Source organism: Belonocnema kinseyi, chromosome 6, assembly GCF_010883055.1.
Source record: "Belonocnema kinseyi isolate 2016_QV_RU_SX_M_011 chromosome 6, B_treatae_v1, whole genome shotgun sequence".
In the NCBI taxonomy this organism is placed as follows: Eukaryota; Metazoa; Arthropoda; class Insecta; order Hymenoptera; family Cynipidae; genus Belonocnema; species Belonocnema kinseyi.
Genome location: NC_046662.1, coordinates 4897636 through 4913347, shown reverse-complemented (window position 1 = coordinate 4913347; position 15712 = coordinate 4897636). Strand labels below are relative to the sequence as shown.

General features: G+C 32.3%; 2 protein-coding genes across 8 annotated transcripts in view; one reads left to right on the top strand and one right to left on the bottom strand.

Moving 5' to 3' along the window:
- The window catches only part of LOC117174377 (vacuolar protein sorting-associated protein 13D), a 277354-nt gene that overhangs the window by 36434 nt on the left and 225208 nt on the right, over positions 1-15712 (top strand). The gene's annotated exons all lie outside the window — the stretch shown is intronic.
- On the bottom strand, positions 260-8529 carry LOC117174378 (ATP-binding cassette sub-family G member 1-like). Of its 6 annotated transcripts, none has more exons than XM_033363452.1 (3): positions 8458-8529; positions 3061-4009; positions 260-2002 (listed from the first exon to the last, which is right to left on the bottom strand). In XM_033363452.1, the coding sequence occupies exons 2-3, from the start codon at positions 3861-3863 to the stop codon at positions 1018-1020; spliced, it is 1788 nt and encodes a 595-aa protein (XP_033219343.1). In that variant the 5' UTR covers positions 3864-4009; positions 8458-8529; the 3' UTR covers positions 260-1017. The 6 variants fall into 6 exon arrangements, with proteins under 6 accessions (XP_033219343.1, XP_033219344.1, XP_033219347.1 ...); XM_033363453.1 differs by having other exon boundaries at positions 260-1980; positions 3066-4009; XM_033363456.1 differs by having other exon boundaries at positions 1857-2002; positions 3066-4009.

Sequence of the window (15712 nt, the reverse complement as noted above, 5' to 3'; positions counted from 1 at the left end):
AGGAAAAATTAGTTAATTTCAAAAGACATTTAGAAGTTCTAAAAAAATTTCAAAAAGAATTCAAAAAGGATTTTTAAACGACTTGAGATGAAAATAATTTAACTTCTTATTTAAGTAGTGTTCAGCTTCAAAAAATTTAATTTTTTATTTATCAACTTTTCTAGCTTAAAATTGTTTAAAATAATCTAATTTTGAAAATTTAATTCATTCTTAAATTTGGAGAATTGAAAATGATAACGTGGATTTATATTTTTAGAATTGAATCTAAATCTTTAAACTCATTAGTTTTTAAAAGTTAAAAATTCTAAATTTTGCAGTTTATCTGCATTTAATTTTAAATTGTTCAATTGAAAACGTCAGTACCTTCCATTTTTCCCTGTCAATTTTTGATCAATTTAATACAACATTTTTGAAGAAAAAAAACTTTGAAACTTCAATTTCAAGATTCTAGAGTACCATTTTGGGTGATTTAATATCTTTAGTCATTTTTTATTAATGAAAATGTAAAAATATTTAGGCTTAGAGTTCGACTTTTATAATTTTATTGACTGTAAAAAATGTTTGCCAATCAGGAAAAAACCGGCAAAAAAACTGGAAAAAACTTCTGGATATGAGTATAGTAAAAATAGATTCACTAAAAGTCCCAGTGTCAGCCGCCACTTAAATCCGAAAATAATAATTTTTACCCTAACATAGAAAAACGTGAATATTCCTTAAATTAGAATCTTGAAATGTACACTTTCAATAATTTTCGATCTGGAGTGGCTTCCATCTCTGTCCCGAGTCGTCAATATATTTTTATCCAGCAACGTTCATTGGTTGCCTCGGTCTTGTATCGATATGCCCACTGTAAGCAACTTTTGCAACGGCGTATATGATGTTAGCCTGCATGCATGTCAGTGTTTTCCAATATTTTGGTTGATGTACGACAATTTGCCAACTTAAAAAGCAATGTTATAGAATCAAAAAATGACTGAAATATTTCGCGGAATATTTTCGCGGTTTGAAGCAAAAAAGTTAAATCGACGATAACTTCATTTTCAGACAAATATATGCAAGAATGAATAAAATCATGGCATGACCGGTTAAAATCGCGGTGTCTAGAAGCACTTGCTCTTCCTTAACCCCAGCTACAAGTAGTAAGACTTTCGGATAGCGATAAAAGCAGATATCTTGATCGCTAGGACAGTCAAGTTTTTCACGGTTGAACCCATAAATAGCATGCAGTAAGCCTTCTAAACAATACCCTGAGAACATGAGTTTACTAACATGGTACATAAGCCAACTCATATGAGGAAATAATATAAAATAACCACAAAAAGGAACGTTTATTACACCAACTACAATTCCTGCAAAAGTTCCAGCAAGTGGAGAAAGCATAGTACCACAAATTAGACCTATACCTTCGCCAATGAAGCAAATCAAAACTAACATAATTTCAAACATGAAAAACCTATACCATTCTAGTGGCTGACTAGTCATGATATATACAATACCTACAGAATAGGTGATAAATAAAAGCTGTACATGTAGATGAATTATAAGAAAGCAGAAAAAATAGGTCCTGATTTTGTACCAGCCGTTTAAGTGCTCTTTCCTAAGAATGTGCAGCTCAAAGGGAAATTTCAAAACAGCGGGCATTATGCTAACAAAAAAGAGACTTATAGAGACAAATACCATCATTCCAATATTACTTTGAACTTTAAAAGCATTCATGCCAATGTCAAAATACGTCAGTCCTACAAATATGGCTGTGGTTGTATAAATTAAAAATTTGAGTAATGTTCCAAGCCAATCTTTGTAGTACCTCATCAGACAGAACTTGGAAATAAGCACTGCCTTTCTAAATTCAGAAGGCGAATTCACGATGAAAGTTTTCATTTTTTCTTCTTGTATAATCTCCACATCTTTCTTCCTCCAAGAAGAGTACTGTGCAGCCGCCAATCGTTTGTTGAATTTTCCATGTTCATTAGACATCACCTGTTGAAGAAATGAACGCAATCTATTTGAAATTATTTGAATTTGTGTTCTTATTATGCTAAAAATCAACATGTTAACTTCACTCAATTCCTTTATTTTTGTACTTTCATCAAGAGTGCTTGTAAAACGTTAGTTTACAAAAATGTACTCTATTTTTTGGCAGATTACGTCTACACGGATGGATCGTTTTATTTAATATTTCACCATATAATCTAAAGCATTGAAGGTGAAGAAACTAGTTAGTGACACTGTCAGTTATTAAAAGTACAAGATTTGTGAAGTAGTTGTTTTCTAATACTAAAAGCATGGTGGCAGCAGTGTTCCCATTCCTTGTTAATAATTATTAATGTTTTGTGGTCTTCATACGAGTGGATGGGTTAGTGACAACTGTGCATTTTTTAATGACAGTGTTTTCTCCTGTACAATCAGAGAGAAACTGAGATTAGACTCCCAAAAGAGGCACAACTATCAGTAAGTTGGCGTCTCTTCCGCACATTTCGTCTAGTTATCTCCATACTCAAATTATCTCATTTGTATCCATCCTCACGCATATGCGACGCACACCGGCGCAACTTGTTGAGCGGCATGTCGATTGTCGGAAGAGAGGAGTCCGAACTCGGGCCTCACATTGAAGAAACGGAAAGGATTTATGGAAGTGTTTACTGTCAGTTTCTCTCTAGTACAATAACTATTTTTTTAATAGTATTCAAATGTAAAGATTGTATAATTTTATGAAGATTTAATTAGGCAAATACTTGAAATAGTAAGTAATATGATGTGAAGAGAACAAAATGTTATAGACTGATTACAAGCTTAAACTCTAATAGGCGATTTGTTACTAGAATTATAGTAAAAATGCCTTTTTGAGCGAATCGGCGTATTACTTTATTTCCAAAGTCCATAGCGTATCAAATAGAGATTGCCATTATTTGATATACGCGTGTGGCTATGCTCCCTGACACCCTTACCTCCAATCGATTCATTGACGCACGACTACAAGAACACAATTTTTAAAGATTTTCGCAATAAGAATGACCATCAAAGTTGGAGACAAGTTGAACGCAGTATTCAAGTTCCTACCTTACCTCCATCGCGTAGTCTGCAATATTGTGATATTTAGGACAGGTGAGGCCAACACTCCCAAAGAAGCTCGCTATCTGCATAGGATCTCCTTGGTAGACGGAACGACCTTCCGCGATTAGATAGACATGGTCAAACAATTCATAAATAGCAGTGCTAGGCTGATGAATAGTACATACTATAGTTCTATTCTTCTTTGCTAAATTTTTCAAAACGATTGCACACTGCATCGCCGCTACAATATCCAATCCAGTTGTTGGTTCATCCAAGAAAAGTACTAGAGGATTATTGATCAGCTCTAGAGCTATACTAAATCTCTTTCTTTGCCCCCCACTTAGATTACCGCAAAGTGTCTCTTTGGTCTTTATCAGACCCAAAGAATTTAATATTTCATCCATTATTTTCTGTTTCTCCCTGCGATCCAGATGGCTGTCCATCTTAAGTTCTGCTGCGAAAGACATTGTTTCCTGGACAGTGAAAAATGCGTGAAGGGCATCTTCTTGTTGAATATATCGAGAGTACTTTTTGAAGCTTTGCCAACTTAGCTCATCGCTTTCGGTGCGGTAGGTGATCTTGCCTTCGAAATTTTTTTGGAAACCGGTCAAGGTGTTGAGCAATGTGGTTTTACCGGAACCAGATGGACCCATAACTGCTGTTAATTCTCCAGATTTGAATAAACCACTCACGCCGTGCAAAATTTGCTTCCTTTCACTTCGGAAACCTGTAAATCGACTGAAAGTACATTTTACTTTTTGAAAATCAATATTGATTGTGTGAACGTTTTGTTTTTCGTATTGAGACATTTTATTTTCTGGATTTATCAGCGTGGAAGTGTATGCGTTTGATGTTAATTCATGAATTGGGTTTAGTAACGTAGATTCTTTTTATTTCAGCTGAAGATTTGGACTGCTGAATCAATAGGCCATCCGCGTTAGAATCATTGTAGGACCTGCAAAAATGGAATTGATGTAACAAATTTGATCGAATGTTTACAAATTTAGGCTTTACATCCTGTCCCCTGTTTGAAGAATTTGTTCTAAATGTCCCAGAATTTGAATAATATTTACCGAAAAGAGCTTCTTCATGAAAACTTTAGAATCTTTAACTTCAATACTAAGGTTTCTATTAGAATCCATTTTTGTTCTAAAAGAGCTTCAGGAAAAATGAACCTCTTAAAAAGAACATGAAGACGCATTCAAAAACCAAACGCTTGCAAAGTAAGGCTGTTAAGTAAGGAATCTATTTACAGTTATCGACCGTTGACTTGAGACGAAAAGCTTCGTTTATATGAATATGCCTTTATGTGGACAACTTTATTGCATAACTTGCAAATGATATTTATGAAGTCATTATATATTTTGTAATTGAGGTAATATTTTGTACCTTGCCATCAGATTTTGATAACAGGTATGTTTTAAGTTAAAAATTATGTTATTAATTAAACAAACTGTCGTTTTCAATTTGAACCCATTTTTGGTTCCAAAGGAGCTGCAATAAAAATGAACCCTACTTGCTGAAAAGGGGCTCAAAACGATAAATGAGCTCTAAATGATCCCACACTTGGGGTTCAATTGTAATTGAGCCTATTTCTAAAGTGCCTATTTTTCGCTTAGCTCACTTGGATATTATGTGTAATTAATAGCACAATATTTACCTTAAAGCACACATGTAATTGAATTTTGTTGGACATAACTTAATTAATATAATTTAAGTACGAAATATTACCTTAATTAAAAATTATATAATGACTTGATAAATATCATTTGCGGATTATGTGGCAATGTTCTCAACATAAAGGCATATTCATATGCAAGAAACTTTTCGTCTCAAGCCATCGGTCGATAACTACAAATCGATTCTTAACTTACCAGCCCTACCTTGCAAACGGTTGGTCTGTTAATGTGCCTCCATGTTGATCGTAAAAAGTGCGCTCAAAAGGAGCCCTTTTGGCGATCTAGAGGTATCTATTTAAGCTCCAGTTCTAAAGGTTACGAACTTTTATTTGAGCCGCAACTTTAGTGAACCCCCAGTTTTTTCTCTGTTGCTTTATACCAAACCACATATATAAAACGATTTTTATCGGATACCAACAGTTAGCCCAAGCGGAAATATTTTTCAGATAATCGGGAGAGATAACTTTTTTAATTTTATGATGAGTTTCCGTTACCGTAGTACCCCACTTTCTGAATCGGAATCAGCGAAAAGTATATCGCTAATGCAATTCAGCGTATATACGCTGCTAAAACAGTGAACTTTAGCTGCTGATCAGTGAAGTTTCACTGCTTAAAAGCCTAATTTCATTGATTTGCCAGCGTATAAACACTGATTTGAATTAGCGGTATACTTATCGCTGATTCAGATTTAGAGAGCCAAAATGTTCTTAATTAATTAGAACTCTGCAATAGATAAATTAGTCAATCTTAACTAATTGTTAAAAATATTTCGAACCTCTGTGGACAAAACCCATAGTGCAACTCCCTCTCGGTTACTAAGTTTACTCCTCGGTTTGGGGTAGATTGCGTTAGTCATAGACTATATAGGTATTAGTTCTAATCCCCGCAGCGTCCGATTTTTAAAGGGTTATAAAGATAATAACATCGCAAATTTCAAAAAAAGGTTTTTAAAGTCCAAGAACCTTGTCTTAATTGGATTGAAGACTTTAATGCTAGAGTCTTTAACGGGTGACAGATTACGCCTCTAGATATTGAATTGATGTGGTAAACGTAATCATGAATATGAAGCTAAACTGGGAAATAAAAACTGAAACAAGATTGATTATTTCGCAATTAAAATTTCTTATACGTCGTAACATGGGATCTACTTATTTGTTTGTTGCAAGTTCAAAGTGCATTTCAGGTATTGTTTGGATTAAAATGATAATTCATGGATTATCGTCACCATCTCAACAAAAAAAACATTTAATGAACAGCATTATGATGCTCGAACGAGAATTTATATAAAATGACATACAGCATGGCTAATAATTCTAAAATAAAAATAATATTTCATATAAATTCTACATAAAGTATAATTTTGAAAATAAGTTTTAAATTTGCTGTTTTGCTTTGAAAATGAATTTCTTTTAATAAAATTTTTTCTCTTTTGGTATGAAAGTTCAACTGTTTGATTAACAGTTAATGGTTTCTTGTGCAACGTCCAACTATTTTGTTTCAAATTCATCTTTTTAGTTACGGATTTTATTATTTGGTTAAAAAATGTAATTATTTTGTTAAAAGTTTGACCATTTTCGTTAAAAGTACTTCTTTTGGTTAAACATAAACTTTTTTGTTGAAAATTCAAATGTCTTTTATTTACATTCGTCTTTTTGATTTAAAAAGTCTACATTTTGTTAATATTTTCTTACTTTCTTGAATGACGGTTGAAAGTTCTTTTTTCTGAATTCAACTGTTCGTGATATAAAATGAAAATATTTCTCATCTTTTCTAGATAAAAATTCTACTGCGTGGTTGAAAGTTGAAATACTTCGTTAAAAATTTAATTGAATATTTATCTGTTATGTTGAAAACTAACTGATACCATTGAAAATTCATTTTTTTTTTTGGTTGAGAAATGATTTCTTTAACTCAATATAATGTTAATACGGAAACACAATTAATTTTTTTAATTTACTGCATAGAGACATTAGAATTTTGATTCCGTTTGTTCAAACTTTAGTTCTAAGAGAACTCTAATTTGATTAATTAATCTAGAACATTTTTAATTTGTGTATAATTAAAAATTTTTATCATGATAATTGGCAAATCTCTTTTAAAATCTATTTAATATAACGCTTCTAACGTAGGGAAGTCTTAAAAACAAAACTTGCATATTTTTGAAAATGATCTAACTTTTTGAATTTGGTGTTAATTAACAAATTTCATGAGAATCGTTTTGTCATATATTTTTTATTTTGCATAAATTTGGATTGATATTTCTTAATCTATCAAAATTTTTTTTTTCATTTTTTGAAAATTTTCAGTGCTGAAAAGCATATAACTTTTTTAACTTTTATGGAAATTAAAGATGTCATTAGGATAATTTTCAAGTCTTTTGTCGTGGGCCAAATTGTATAATGTCAAAAATGGAACCATATCACAGCAATATTGCTTTGAATTCTTTAATTTATAATTTTTGATTGTGATATCTTAAAATTGTCCGACTTTCGGTTGAAGATTTAAACAAATAAATAAGTTCCAATTGAAAAATATATGATTGGAAAATTTCAAGAGTGAATAATAATTCTTAAGGAAGATTTGAATTTAAACAATTTTGAATTGAGTTTAAAAGAAAAAAGAAAAAAAATCAACTATTGAAATTGACAAATCAGTAAATGAATAAGTTCGGTCATTTTAAATGTTTATAATTTTAGAGTTCTGAATTTTCATATTGAAAACTCAATTTTTAAGTTTTCCCTTTCCTAGGTTGTAATTATGCAATGAAAATTGAATTGGTGGAATCTTGAATAGTTAAATTAGCAATTAAAAATTGATTAATTTTTACCAATTTAAATATAATTCAAATAATTGAAAGGTTAAAGGGTTTGAGTATAAAAAAGTTTTAATATTTAAATTTTTGTCGACTAAATTATTTTTCATTTTTATTTGAAGTTCGCTTTCGTTTCAGTCTTAACGTTCCGGAGTAGAAATTTTTAATGTTTTTCATTTAAAAATACTAATTAGTTTTAAAGTTTTTTTGGAATAAATCAATTCATTTTTCGACTTTAGAGGAATTTGTCTAATTTTACAATTTTAGAAGCTTTGCCTTTAAAAGATTCAATGAAGTTTTGAACATTAAATTGTGAAACTTGATTCGCTTTGACATACAATTGATTCAAATTCAAAATGTTTTAAGTTATATTTTCTCAGGCTTGAACGCTTTTATTGATAAATAATACAATTTTAATATCTCTCAATTATAAACGACCTAACTTTCTATATTTGAGTCTTAAATTATTCATATTTTAACATGTTCAAGTTGTCCTGCTTTCGACATTTTAATCTATAAATCATTTAATTTCTTGATTTTTTAATTGGAAATGAAATATTTGAATTTTTAACGCTTTGACTTATACCTTATTTCTTTACAAATTACTTATTAAATTTTACTCGATATACATTCACTCTCTAAATCCGCATTAATAATAAATAATGAATAAAGACTATCAGTCACTGATTCAGTTAGTTACTATTTAACTAGTTGTTAATCAAAGTGCAATCGAACAAGTTCTAAGTAATTAAAAAGAGTATTATACTGAGCGAAAAGAAACAACACTCTGATTTGGCACATTCACTGGGACTCTTCAAAATATCCTCAAAATTCTGTATTTCTTAACATTTGTCTGGTTATGAGAAAGACATGTTCAAATTTCCCAAAAATTATGACAATAGAATTACTTACATGGAATAGAATGTAGCACTATGAACAGATATTCAGTAACTAGCATGAGTGCGGAAATATGACTTTTACAAGTTGAATCTTCAAGTCTTTTTTAACGATTTTGCATACCTTGCCCCACCAAGTTTTTCTGACGAAGACTCGTTGGCTAACTTTTCTTTTTTGTTTGGAAAAACAGCAGCTGTACATAATTAATCATCTTTAATGCTAAAATAATCAACGACAATTTTTATCGAGTAAGAAAAAACTAAAATATACATAAATACGTATAGCAAGCCAAGTCGAAAATTAGGATCCTTTTCTTAATAAGCACAATAATTTAGAATGTGTACAGAATATTAAATTACCATTTACATACGCATAAACATGAACAATAACAAAAGCCCCCAATGATAATTAAAAATCATCATTGGTATGATATCATATTTGCTTATTATTTTTAATGACAAAAAGTAATATGTAAAAAACTTTTTCGTAGTCTGGATTTTCATACATATAGTTTATCCCTTCATATTTTTTATTCTGCATAACTATTTAATTAAATTTCTTATTCCATTATCCTTTAATATCGCTGTTTTGTTCTATAAATTATATCTTAAGGTTACAAATGGCATCAAAGTGTCACAACATATGTCGAAATTCAAAAGTGTCGAAGACTCTCCCAATCGTGGATTGAAATATGTTTGTAGATTGTATGACTCTATATGCGTAGAGTCTGGAGGTCACTTCGTTTTTCACAACGGTACAATATTTATTATACTTGATATCTAAAACTACAAATTGAAGTTTACAAGCAATTTCTTACATTATTTAAAGCAAAAACCTTTAAAGATTTTTATTTACATTTTTTCTCACGGAGAAAAAATAAAATACTTATAGTTGTATAAAAAATGTGATGAGAAAAAACTAAATACTGAATCTGAATCTGAAGCATAATAAGCACATTCTTTGCAAGAAAAGGAGCTCAAAGAAAGCAAAGTTAAATCGACGATACCTTCATTTTCAGACAAATATATGCAAGAATGAATAAAATGGTGGCATGACCGGTTAAAATCGCGGTGTCTAGAAGCACTTGCTCTTCCTTAACCCCAATTATAAGTAGTAAGACTTTCGGATAGCGATAAAAGCAGATATATTGATCGGGAGGACAGTCAAGCTTTTGGCGGTTCAACCCATAAATAGCTTGAAGTGAGCCTTCCAAACAATAACTTGAAAACACGAGTTTACTGACATTGTACATAAACCGACTCATATGAGAAAATAATATAAAATAACCACAAAAAGGAATATTTGTTACAGAAACTACAATTGCTGCAAAAGTTCCTGCAAGTGGAGAAAGCATAGTACCACAAATTAGACCTATACCTTCTCCAATGAAGCAAATCAGAACAATCATAATTTCAAACAAGAAAAACCTATTCCATTCTGGGGGCTGACTAGTCATAATATACACAATACCTACAGAATAGGTGATAAATAAAAGCTGTACATGTAGATGAATTATAAGAAAGCAGAAAAAATAGGTCCTGATTTTGTACCAGTCGTTTAAGTGCTCTTTCCTAAGAATGTGCAGTTCAAATGGAAATTTTAAAACAGCGGGCATTATGCTAACAAAAAAGAGACATATGGAGACAAATACCATCATTCCAATATTACTTTTGACTTTAAAAGCATTCATCCCAATGTCAAAATACGTCAGTCCTACAAATATGGATGTGGTTGTATAAATTATAAACTTAAGTAATGTTCCAAGCCAGTCTTTGTAGTACCTCATCAGACAGTATTTGGCAATAATCGCCGCCTTTCTGATTTCAGAAGGCGAATTCACACTGAAAGTTTTCATTTTTTCGTGTATAATCTCCACATTTCTCTTCCTCCAAGAAGAGTCTTGAACAGCCGCCAGTCGTTTGTTGAAGTTTCCATGTTCATTAGACATCACCTGTTGGGGAAATTAACATCAACTATTTGAAACTATTTGAATTTGTGTTTTTATTATGATTAAAATCAAAATTTCAACTTCACTCAGCTCCTTTACTTTTTCATTTTCGTCGAGAGTGCTTGTAAAATGTGGGTTCACTAATTTGTTTTTACCAGTTCCGTATACACAGATGGATTTTATCATTTAATATTCTTACCACATAATTTGAAGCATTTATATTAGAGGGTACAGAGAGCTCTATCCGAACAATGTTTTTCTCTTTGTTTATTTGAAGAATTGTTTTTCGGATAAAAACCAGCAACTAGAGTAGCGTTGCGCAGGCTTTCCATGATCACTGTGACCGGCTATCATTATGTACTCTGCGATATAGCTACTCTTATTGTTATACGACACATTTCTCTCGAACTTCCCTGATGGACAATTAAGAAATAGAACAAAACTATATTTCCGGAAAAAGCTCTTTGTGCCCTCCAATATAAATTCCCTTTACAGTAATGAGTTTTCAAACTCACCTCCAGCGCGTAATCTGCAGGATTGTGATATTTCGGACAGGTAAGACCAAAACTGCCAAAGAAGCTCACTATCTGCATAGGATCTCCTTGATAGACAGAAAGACCTTCCGCGATTAGATAGACATGGTCAAATAATTCATAAATAGCAGTGCTAGGCTGGTGAATAGTACAGACGATAGTTCTATTCTTCCTTGCTAAATTTTTCAAAACTGTTGCACACTGCATCGCTGCTACAATATCCAATCCAGTTGTTGGTTCATCCAAGAAAAGTACTAGAGGATTATTGATCAGCTCTAGAGCTATACTAAATCTCTTTCTTTGCCCTCCACTTAGATTACCGCAAAGTGTCTCTTTGGTCTTTATCAGACCCAAAGAATTTAATATTTCATCCATTTTTTCCTGTTTCACACTGCGATCCGAATGGCTATCAATTTTAAGTTCTGCTGCGAAAGACATTGTTTCCTGGACAGTGAAAAAATCGTGAAGGGAATTTTCTTGCTGGATGTATCGAGAGTACTTTTTAAAGGTTTGCCAACTTAACTCGTCGCTTTCGGTGCGGTAGGTAATCTTGCCTTCAAAACTTCTTTGGAACCCAGTCAAGGTGTTAAGCAATGTAGTTTTACCGGAACCAGATGGACCCATTACTGCTGTTAACTCTCCAGATTTGAATAAACCACTCACACCGTGCAGAATTTGCTTCTTCTGACTTCGGAAGCCTGTTAATTGACTGAAAATGCATTTTACTTTTTGAAAGTCAATATCGATTGATTGAACTTTTGGTGATTCGTATTGTGGCATTCTTATTTCCTGGAGATATCAGCTTAGAAGTGTATGAACTTAATGTTGTACCATGAACTTGGTTTGGTCATGTAGATTCTTTTTATTTCGGTTAAAGGTTTGAACAGCTGCGTCAATAGACCACCGGCATTAACATCATTCTTGGACCTGGAAAAAATTGGTTTAATATAATAAATTTAAAATAAATATTTGAAATTTCTTCCTTTGTAGCTGACCCCCTACTACTAAATGTCCTCAAATTTGCATAATATTCACCTAGAAGACCTTCTTTCGTGAAAATTTTAGACTCGATTGCTTCCATCACTTTTTCGTACCCGACCAAGTATAAATTAATTTTGATCTGGCACCAACTTTATGGAGAGCGAAGTAGGAAGGTCGGCATCAAATAGTCACTTCAATTAGATCAATTAGGTTTATTTAATTAATTCACAAATAGTCTCCCGCATATATCTGCGCAATAGGCAGTACCTCACCACTAGGGCACTGTTGCCCCTCTATTTTCTTCTCCTTCCAGGATTAAGACTAGCAGCTCTTAAAAGACGCGATGGTATATTTAAAAAACATCTCCCTTATTCAATTAAGTGTTACGTTAATTTATTAATCAATAATATGCCATAACTTTTTTTTGAAGTGAATGTAAAAACAGTTTATATGTCTGATTGAGCGGTTCAAAGATATTCATCGTTTGTAAATTAGGTGGTCTCTTCAAAACAAAGTTATTATTAGTTCATGCCTGCATTACTTCATGTATATAGGTTTTCCCGAGTGAGGAAAACTCTAGAGAGGAGTAATTGTGCTTTTGTGTTTGGGGCTGCGTAAGCTCTTGTCCTGAAACAGGTATGAGGACTGCTTGTAGATCGCCCGAAATAATATTTGGAAGATTCGTTTAAGGGTTAGCTAGGTTTGAAATTTTAAAAAAATCGATTTTTTTTTCTTTTTCAGTCGCTATGAATCCTTAGAAATACGTTAGAAACCCTTTTTGACCTCAGAGCATATCAGAAGTGGCCGAAAAATGAATTACTTCGAAAGGCCTCGAGCGGTCGGAACGCACACTTTTTCGTACTTCAAACTTCAAAAGCGAATGAATATCTCGAAACGCGTTTTTTTGGGGTCGTCGCCACAATTCCAGCCGATCTACTGGACCGATTTCATTCAAATTTTTTTTTAAATATTCAGAAAAGACTTTGATATCGTATGAACCTCGATCTTGATTCTACATTAATGTTTATTAACAATTTGATCTAGTTAATGTTTAAATGTTTAAAAAAAGTGAGAAAAAAACGAGAAATCGCAAAAACTTTCACAATTTGTTTATTAATTTTATTTTTTCATAATTGAGGTTCTTGCTATAGCCATTTATGTGCTCTTTACGAAAAATTTTGGTTTTTGTGTTCCATATGACGCAAAGTTGAAAAATCATGGAGACCGTTTTTCAACATAGCGTCATCAGATCGCCCAAAAATTGGCCGGATATTGATGAAAAATACAAAAATAAATTTTTTTCTGTTCGTTAATAACATGCCTTACGACATACTAAAAAGTTGTAAATGTTAAATAAAAATAAATAACAAAAAAAACGTTGTTGAAAAAAAGGTAATTGAAACCTGGCTACCCCCTTAAGATATTTTGTTATGTACGTATTTCATCTCTCTCTCTCTTTCTCACAAGTATGCTTTCTGTACCTTCTCTCTCTGTTCGAGTCTCCCTTTTTTCCGGCCATTTGCAATTGCTACAAAAATTCCTCTTCATATTAATCTAATAGCAGGGCAGAGTTTAAGGTAGTTCACGCGCGCGAAATTTGTCCCAAATTTTTACTCAGGCCGATTCAAAACGCCACTGCGTTTCTACTAACCTTTCACTCAAATTTTGATTAGGTTTTTGCACTCTCGTTCTAGCCACAAAAAACCCTATAATATACGTATACATTGCATACTAGTTAAGCAACGAGCATGGCAACACCGCACTGAGTTTAGTGGCTACGGCTAGCTACTTACGCACGTGGATTTGACGAGCGCCTTCATCAACAAGGTAAACAGTGTTGCCAAATCGTCAGTACTTCCTTGCGCTATATTTCTCATGTGAATAAAAATATAATCCTTTGGGCAGTTCTATCTCTTATACGAAATGCGAGAAAAAATACCAATTTTTCTAAAAGGTTTGTTTTATCTTCTTCGCTACATATTTAATTTCTAACCTAAATGGTAAGAACTGTTTAGATTCTACAATCAATAGTGTATAAATTAAACTCTTTTTTATATGGGACCCATGTAAAAAATACTGTTTTCAGTAGATAATATCTAACTTCAGAGATTGAACATTAAGTTAAAAACTGCGTGGTCGTTGCATACTAATCTCATGTATGTATTGCAAAAATTGAAAAATTCATGTATTTTGTCAAAAATTGGTCTTTTTTTGTACAAAATTCAATTATTGGATTAAGTATTAATTTTGTTATGTTTATCGTTTTAGTTAAAAAATCCATTTTTTAATAACAAATTTAACTAAAGTGAAACTCTTCTATAGCGCCGATTTTGGGGCTGACGGTAAGTGGGAACTAACTGTTTATAGCCCCGCGCAGCTCCGGTTATACCTACCTGCGGCGCGGCGTCAATTCTTGGAAGGGCTATAGAAAGCAGGGCTGTTGAAGGGTTGCGCTGTATTTTACTCTTCGTGGAAAATTTATCTTGTTTCGTAGAAATTCAATCTTGTTTGTTAAAAATTCATCTATATCGTTGAAAATTGTACTATTACGTGGAGAATTTATTTGATTTAGTTAAAAATTCATTTTCGTATCGAAAACTTAACTTTTCGATTTTCTATTAAAATTGTTTAAATTTCGGGACGACGAGACGCTTCGTAGTTTTTTCCTGGGTTAAAGACTTATTTTTGTAACTTATAATTTAACTATTCTATTTTTAGTTAGAAACTGATCTTTTAAGTTGAAAATTCATGATTAATTGTTGTTTTAGAAATTGAACGTAAGAATACACTAAATTCCTGCATGAGATAACCTCAATATTAACTTTTTAAATCCGAATCATTAAAAAGGATTAATTGGAAGTACCAGTCACTGATTCATTTAGTTACTGTTCAACTAATTTTTAGTCAAATTTCAATGATTAAATTAAGAAAAAATCTGAGGCTATACTACTTGAGTAATAATTGTTTTAATATTAACACAACCCCCCAAAAAAAAGTTGTCCGTATGAGACAAGTGACTAGGCTAGCTTTATGGATTTTTGAGCCGCTGAATCCGAATCTGGCCTCAGAATTTCTTCTACACGTCTCAGTTTTCCCCTAGATGCAGAAAATAGTGGAAAACCTAAGGATCTTCTGGACGTTATTTTGATAATTCCAATATACGGAAAAATAGTTGTACGGGTGTCATATTCTTATGTGTTAGGACTCATAAAGATCAAATTTAAATGCAAAATTTTCCAAGTATGCTTTCCGTATCCCCTAGTTAGGATAAATATAGGGAAATTGAAGGTCTTGCTCATGTTATATTGAATTATGTATGCAAAAAATAACAAAAATGCTATTTCCTCTCCAATTTTGTTCTCTCAATATAAATTTTACCACTCAAATTTCCAGTTTTTTACCATTTTCTCCCTAGATGAAACAAGTAGGGAAAGTCTAGGGATTTTCTGTTCACACGGGCCATAAAAAAATGTCTTAGAATTTCTCTTATACGTCCGAGTTTTCCCCTAGATTCAGGAAATAGGCGAAAACGTAGAGGTATTCTGGACGTTATTTTGATGATTACAGTATACGCAAAAATAGACAGATGGATGTTATATTTTGAAGTGCCGCGACTTATAGAGACTTAATTTGTACACATAAATTCTCTAGTGTGACTTCTGTTTTCCCTAGCTTTGATAATTCTAGGGAAATTGAAGGTCTTTCTCATATTACGAGGGTGGATTGATAAGTTTCCGGCCTGACCAAGAGATGGCGCCACTAGGCCTACCTTGAGGTGGCGTTCTATAGTACCATCCTTAGATAGCTT